General features: G+C 39.0%; 1 protein-coding gene across 1 annotated transcript in view; it reads left to right on the forward strand.

The window, feature by feature from the left end:
• The window catches only part of LOC139754433 (unconventional myosin-XIX-like), a 402,035-nt gene that overhangs the window by 332,105 nt on the left and 61,445 nt on the right, over window positions 1-8,485 (forward strand). Inside the window, exon 13 of the mRNA XM_071671709.1 lies at window positions 8,261-8,446. Coding sequence (XP_071527810.1) covers window positions 8,261-8,446 — 186 coding nt within the window. The remainder of the gene's footprint in view (window positions 1-8,260; window positions 8,447-8,485) is intronic.

Genomic DNA, 8,485 nt, shown 5'->3' on the forward strand with positions numbered 1-8,485 from the left:
TGAAAAATGGCCCAACCCACCCACATACACATGTATATACATACACGTCCACACACGCAAATATACGTACCTATACATCTCAATGTATACATATATATACACACACATACATATACATATATACACATATACATAATTCATACTGTCTGCCTTATTCATTCCCATCGCCACCTCGCCACACATGGAATAACAACAACCCCTTATATGTGCAAGGTAGCGCTAGGAAAATGACAACAAAGGCCCCATTCGTTTACACTCAGACTCTAGCTGTCATGTAATAATTCACCGAAACCACAGCTCCCTTTCCACATACAGGCCCCACAGAAGTTTCCATGGTTTACTCCAGACGCTTCACTTGCCCTGGTTCAATCCATTGACAGCATGCCAACCCAGGTATACCACATCGTTCCAATTCACTATTCCTTGCACGCCTTTCACCCTCCTCCATTTTCAGGCCCCGATTACTCAAAATCTTTCTCATTCCATCTTTCCACCTCCAATTTGGTCTCCCACTTCTCCTCGTTCCCTCCACCTCTGACACATATATCCTCTTAGTCAATCTTTCCTCACTCATTCTCTCCATGTGATCAAACCATTTCAAAACACCCTCTTCTACTCTCTCAACCACACTCTTTTTATTACCATACATCTCTCTTACCCTATTATTACTTACTCGATCAAACCACCTCACACCACATATTGTCCTCAAACATCACATTTCCAGCACATCCACCCTCCTGTGCACAACTCTATCCATAGCACACGCCTCGCAACCATACAACATTGTTGGAACCACTATTCCTTCAAACATACCCATTTTTGCTTTCCGAGATAATGTTCTCGACTTCCACACATTCTTCAAGGCTCCCAGAAATTCCGCCCCCTCCCCTACCCTATGATTCACTTCCGCTTCCATGGTTCCATCCGCTGCCAAATCCACTCCCAGATATGTAAAACACTTCACTTCCTCCAGTTTTTCTCCATTCAAACTTACCCCCCAATTGACTTGACTCTCAACCCTACTGTACTTAATAACCTTGCTCTTATTCACATTTACTCTCAACTTTCTTTTTTCACACACTTTACCAAACTCAGTCACCAGCTTCTGCAGTTTCTAACATTAATCAGCCACCAGCGCTGTATCATCAGCGAACAACAACTGACTCACCTCCCAAGCTCTCTCATCCACAACAGACTGCATACTTGCCCCTCTTTCCAAAACTCTTGCATTCACCTCCCTAACAACCCCATCCATAAACAAATTAAACAACCATGGAGACATCACACACCCCTGCCGCATACCTACATTCACTGAGAACCAATCACTTTCCTCTCTTCCCACACGTACACATGCCTTACATCCTCGATAAAAACTTTTCACTGCTTCTAACAACTTGCCTCCCACACCATATGTTCTTAATACCTTCCACAGAGCATCTCTATCAACTCTATCATATGCCTTCTCCAGATCCATAAATGCTACATACAAATCCGTTTGCTTTTCTAAATATTTCTCTCATACATTCTTCAAAGCAAACACCTGATCCACACATCCTGTACCACTTCTGAAACCACACTGCTCTTCCCCAACCTGATGCTCTTTACATGCCTTCACCCTCTCAACCAATACCCTTCTCCCATATAATTTACCAGGAATACTCAACAAACTTATACCTCTGTAATTTGAGCACTCACTCTTATCCCCTTTGCCTTTGTACATTAAATATTCTTACCAACCAGTCAACAATACAGTCACCCCCCCTTTTTTAATAAATTCCACTGCATTACCATCCAAACCCGCTGCCTTGCCAGCTTTCATCTTCCGCAAAGCTTTTACTACCTCTTCTCTGTTTACCAAATCATTTTCCCTCACTTTGCACACCACCTGGACCAAAACACCCTATATCTGCCACTCTATCATCAAACACATTCAACAAACCTTCAAAATACTCACTCCATCTCCTCACATCACCACTACTTGTTATCACCTCCCCATTAGCCCCCTTCACTGAAGTTCCCATTTGTTCCCTTATCTTACGCACTTTATTTACCTCCTTCCAAAACATCTTTTTATTCTCCCTAAAATGTAATGATACTCTCTCACCCCCTTTTTATTTTGTGTCCTCAATTATGGATTGTGAGTTGTAGTCTACTTTCTACCATTGCTACAGTTCTTGCATTCATCAGTAAGGCAGTTATGATCTTTTGTACAGTTATCTCATATAGTTTTCCCTTATTTTTTTAGTAGCCATCTAGGAATGCACTATACTGTCAGTGTATGTGATTGCTTTCTTTATCCTCGCATACTTATTATATTTATATATTTTTAAGATCTTAATCTCGTTGTAAACTATCAGATTGTTTGAAAAATTTACCCCAGATGGGCCTTACAGGAGTTCTATTTGTACTTACAGCAATTCTGGTCATTGGTCTGTCTATGCTAGTTTGTTTATGTTTACCAAGTTAATGAGCTGTTATTACATATTGCATATTACAAATTTTCATGTCAAATCAAATGTTCACTTTATTACTTTTGTTTTCTGCTCTCTTTTTCCACTTTCAAAGACTGTAATCACTTTAATCTAATACTTGATGCCTTTATATGCCTGCAACTGCTGTGTTTTGTGGAAAAATGTTTCTTTTCAGTCTTAAGATTTTTAGAAGAGCTTGCTGTTGACAATCATATCTTTAATTTCTTTGTGTTGGATCTTATTACTTTCATAATTTCTTTGATGCATTTTTTTTTTCTCAAAATATGACTGTTCAGCACTATACTTTGCCCTTTTTATCAAGACTTTACTTCATGCATGCAGAACAAGCAGCACAATAGCAGAGAATTGGGAGACCAGGAAGGGGACAGAAAGACATAGTGAAAAAAAAATTGAGCTTGTCAGAGCATCAACATGCAGGAGGGTGAGAGGCATGCATGGGATACAGTAAACTGGATCAGTGTGGTATGTGAGGACAGTTTTCTATCGATGGTCTGAGCCAGGGTAAACCATGGAATAATCTTTGGTGCTTGGCCATGGGCTCTAATTTTGTTGCATTATATATGACAGAGGGTAGATGTTTTCATATGAGGCCATTGTTTGTCTGTTGCTGATATTACCTCACAAAGGCTGGAGTGTAAGAAATTAAGTGAATGTCGGTTTGCGGCAGGGGTGTGTAATGTCTCCATGGTTATTTGATTTGTTTAGGGATGGAGTGGTTAGGGAGGTGAATGCAAGAATTTTGGAAAGAGGGGCAAGTATGCAGTCTGTTGTGGATGAGAGGGCTTGGGAAGTGAGTCAGTTGTTGTTCGCTGATGATACAGCGCTGGTAGCTGATTTGGGTGAGTACTGCAGAAGCTGGTGACTGAGATTGGTAAATTGTGTGAAAGAAAGCTGAGAGTAAATGTGAATAAGAGCAAGGGTATTTGGTTCAGTAGGGTTGAGGGACAAGTTGATTGGAAGGTAAGTTTGAATGGAGAAAAATTGGAGGAAGTGAAGTGTTTTAGATATCTAGGAGTGGATTTAGCAGCAGATGAAACCATGGGAATGAAAGTGAGTCACAGGGTTGGGAAGAGGGCGAAGGTTCTGGGAGCATTGAAGAATGTGTGGAAGGCGAAAACGTTATCTCAGAGAGCAAAATTGGGTATGTTTGAAGGAATAGTGGTTCCAACAATGTTATATGATTGTGAGGCATGGGCTATAGATAGGGTTATGTGGAGGAGGGTGGATGTGTTGGAAATGAAATGTTTGAGGACAATATGTGGTGTTAGGTGGTTTGATCGAGTAAGTAAATGAAAGGGTAAGAGAGATATGTGGTAATAAAACGAGCATGGTTGAGAGAGCAGAAGAGGGTGTATTGAAATGGTTTGGTCACATGGAGAGAATGAGTGAGGAAAGATTGACAAAGAAGACATAAGTGTTAGAGGTAGAGATAACGAGAAGTGGGAGACCAAATTGGAGGTGGAAGGATGGAGTGGAAAAGATTTTGAGGAATTGGGGTCTGAACATAGAGGAGGGTGAAAGGTGTGCAGGGAATAGAGAGAATTGGAACAATGTGGAACACCAGGATCAACATGCTGTCAATGGATTGAACCAGGGCATGTGAAGCATCTGATGTAAACCATGGCAAGTTTTGTGGGGCCTGGATGTGGAAAGGGAGCTGTAGTTCGGTGCATTACGCATGACAGCTAGAGACTGAGTGTGAATGAATGTAGCCTTAGCTGTCTTTTTCTAGCGCTGCCTCATGCACGTGCAGGGGAAGGGGGGTGTTGTTTCATGTGTGGCGGGGTGGCGACAGGAATGGATGAAGGCAGCAAGTATGATTGTTTTTTTTTTTTTTTTTTCATACGATTCGCCATTTCCCGCATTTGCGAGGTAGCGTTAAGAACAGAGGACTGGGCCTTAGAGGGAAAATCCTCACCTGGCCCCCTTCTCTGTTCCTTCTTTTGGAAAATTAAAAAAAAAAAAAAAAAAGAGAGGGGAGGATTTCCAGCCTCCCGCTCCCTCCCCTTTTAGTCGCCTTCTAAGACACGCAGGGAATACGTGGGAAGTATTCTTTCTCCCCTATCCCCAGGGATATATATGTATATATATACATATATATATATGTGTATATATATATATATATATATATATATATATATATATATATATATATATATATATATATATATATATATATACATATTTCTTTCAAACTATTCGCCATTCCCGCATTAGCGAGGTAGCATTAAGAATATATATATATATATATATATATATATATATATATATATATATATATATATATATATTTTTTTTTTTTGCTTTGTCGCTGTCTCCCGCGTTTGCGAGGTAGCGCAAGGAAACAGACGAAAGAAATGGCCCAACCCACCCCCATACACATGTATATACATACGTCCACACACGCAAATATACATACCTACACAGCTTTCCATGGTTTACCCCAGACGCTTCACATGCCCTGATTCAATCCACTGACAGCACGTCAACCCCGGTATACCACATCGATCATAGGGTGGGGGAGGGGGCGAAAATTCTGGGAGCCCCGAAGAATGTGTGGAAGTCGAGAACAGTATCTCGGAAAGCAAAAATGGGCATGCCCGAAGGAACAGTGGTTCCAACAATGTTGCACGGTTGCCCGGCGCGGGCCACGGACAGAGTTGTGCGCAGGAGGACGGATGTGCTGGAAATGAGATGCTTGAGGACAACGTGTGGTGTGAGGTGGCCTGATCGAGCAAGCAACGCAAGGGCGAGAGAGATGTGTGGAAACAAAAAGAGCGTGGTTGAGAGAGCAGAAGAGGGCGTCCCGAAATGGCTCGGGCACACGGAGAGAACGAGCGAGGAAAGATTGACCAAGAGGACACACGCGTCGGAGGCGGAGGGAACGAGGAGAAGCGGGAGACCAAATTGGAGGTGGAAAGATGGAGCGAAAAAGACTTTGTGCGATCGGGGCCTGAACATGCAGGAGGGCGAAAGGAGGGCAAGGAACAGAGTGAACTGGATCGAGATATATACATATATATACATACATATATATATATATATATATATATATATATATATATATATATATATATATATATATATATATATACATACATACATATATACACATATATATTATTATTATTATTATCAGTATTATCATTATCACTATTATTATCACTATTATTCATGTTATCATTACAGTTACTAATTTTACTATGATTGATATCATTATTATTATCATTATCATCATTATTATTACAGTTATCATCATTACTATTATCAACCCTCGTCTATATCCTTATCTTCTATGAGCACTCACACACACACACGCACAGACAAATACTCACAATCATTGGTATATGATTCATTATCATTATTATGAATTATCATTATCATTATTATTATCATTATCATTATTATCATCATTGTTATCATTCATTTATTATTATCGTTATTGTTTTTATAATCATGTTTATACTATTATTGGTATTACCTTTATTACCATTATTACCATGATTATTTATTACCATGATTATGTATGTGTATATATTTATATATCTGTGTATGTATACGCTGAAATGTATAGGTACATATATGTGCGTGTGTGGGTGTTTATGTATATACATGTGTAATAGGGTGGGTTGGGCCATTCTTTCATCTGTTTTCTTGCGCTATTTCCTTGCTTTGTTGCTGTCTCCTGCGTTAGCGAGGTAGCGCAAGGAAACAGATGAAAGAATGGCCCAACCCTCCCACATACACATGTATATACATACACATCCACACACGCAAATATACATACCTATACATCTCAGTGTATACATATATATATATATATATATATATATATATATATATATATATATATATATATATATATATACACACACAGACATATACATATATACACATGTACATAATTAATACTATCTATCTATCTATTATACTTTGTCACTGTCTCCCGCGTCAGCGAGGTAGCGCAAGGAAACAGAAGAAAGAATGGCCCAACCCACCCACATACAAAAGTATATACATACACGCCCACACACGCATATATACATACCTAAACATTTCAACGTATACATACATATACATACACAGACATATACATATATGCACATGGAAATATTCATACTTGCTGCCTTCATCCATTCCTGTCGCCACTCTGCCACAAATGAAATGGCACCCCCCCTCCTCCCATGTGTGTGTGTGCGATGTAGCTCCAGGAAAAAACAGCAAAGGCCACATTCGTTCACACTCAGTCTCTAGCTGTCATGTGTAATGCACCGAAATCACAGCTCCCTTTCCATATCCAGGCTCCACAAAACTTTCCATGGTTTATCCCAGACGTTTCACATGCTCTGGTTCAATCCATTGACAGCACATTGACACCAGTATACCACACCATTTCCATTCACTCTATTCCTTGCACGCTTTTCACTCTCCTGTAAGTTCAAGCCCCGATCACTCAAAATCTTTTTCACTCCATCCTTCAACCTCCAATTTGGTCTCTCACCTCTCGTTCCCTACAACTCTGACACATATATCCTCTTTGTCAATCTTTCCTCACTCATTCTCTCCATATGACCAAACCATTTCAATACACTCTCTTCTGCTCTCTCAACCACACTCTTTTCATTACCACACATCTCTCTTACCCTTTCATTGCTTACTTGATCAAACCACTTCACACCACATATTATCCTCAAACATCTCATTTCTCACACATGCACCCTCCTCCGCACGACCCTATCTATAGCCCATGATTCGCAACCATATAACATTGTTGGAACCACTATTCCTTCAAACATACCCATTTTTGCTCTCTGGGATAACATTCTCACCTTCCACACTTTCTTCAATGCTCCCAGAACCTTCGCCACCCTGTGACTCACTTCCGCTTCCATGGTTCCATCTGCTGCTAAATCCACTCCCAGATATCTAAAACACTTCACTTCCTCCAGTTTTTCTGTCTGCCTTTATTCATTCCCATAATAATAATATTATTATCATTAATAATGATTAGTTTGTTCTATAATATTTTACTGCAAAACAAATCATGCATACTACAACAGTTACAGAATCATTCTATCCATCTATCTCAGTGATAACCTGTGCATACTAACAAATGGAAGGACTAATACCTTATATATTGAAGTTAAAAGGCCTCTATGTTAGAAGAAAGAATGATTGAAAAAGATGCTAAACAAAAATACATGAATGCTGTACAAGAAATGTGAACAACAAAGCTTTCTGGTAAATTCAACTTAGAAAAGCACACACAGAATTTCCATTAGTTCATCAACTATTAAGAATGCACACATTCTTTGTTTTGCATGTGTTAATACATACTAATGCAAATTCAGTTATTGGCTTGATATTTTCTAGATATGTGTTGAAAGTGTGGATCATACTTAAAATTATTGATGTTTGCAACTTTTTATATACATGCCTGTTCTTGAATAAACTAGATGAAAACCAGTTGGGATAGTAATTTGATGTGAAATTCATTAGAAAAAATTTCATGTTTTATGTAATCTTATACTGTAGAGTAGTTACAGATTTTTAAGATTTAATTTAGAAGAAAAAGTCATGCAAAATATTTTTGACATGTTTATGTTTTTCATGAACTGTCAGTTTGATGATAATCAACATCCAAAGCTTCATTTCAAGAATTTTTGTTAATGGCTTGGAAAATTGTTTAATGAGCTTTAGTGACTTTTTTATGTTTTACTTTATCTAGAACAGGTTAGTTTAATAACAAATCTTGAACCTTAATGTAGGAGTGTCAGTTAAAGCGTGATGTGAAGGAGGATGAGGCATGTGATCGCGTCTGCAAAGCCTTAGAGCATACAGGTGTTGTGTATGCGCCGTCTTTGCCTAGATGCACTCCTGGTTTTATCATCAGGCACTATGCTGGTCCTGTCAAGTATGATGCAGAGGGCCTGTTACACAAGAATAAGGATGAGGTAAGTTGTTTGTGTTTAGGTAGATTAAATCAAACCTAA

Source organism: Panulirus ornatus, chromosome 17 (genome assembly GCF_036320965.1).
Source record: "Panulirus ornatus isolate Po-2019 chromosome 17, ASM3632096v1, whole genome shotgun sequence".
In the NCBI taxonomy this organism is placed as follows: Eukaryota; Metazoa; Arthropoda; class Malacostraca; order Decapoda; family Palinuridae; genus Panulirus; species Panulirus ornatus.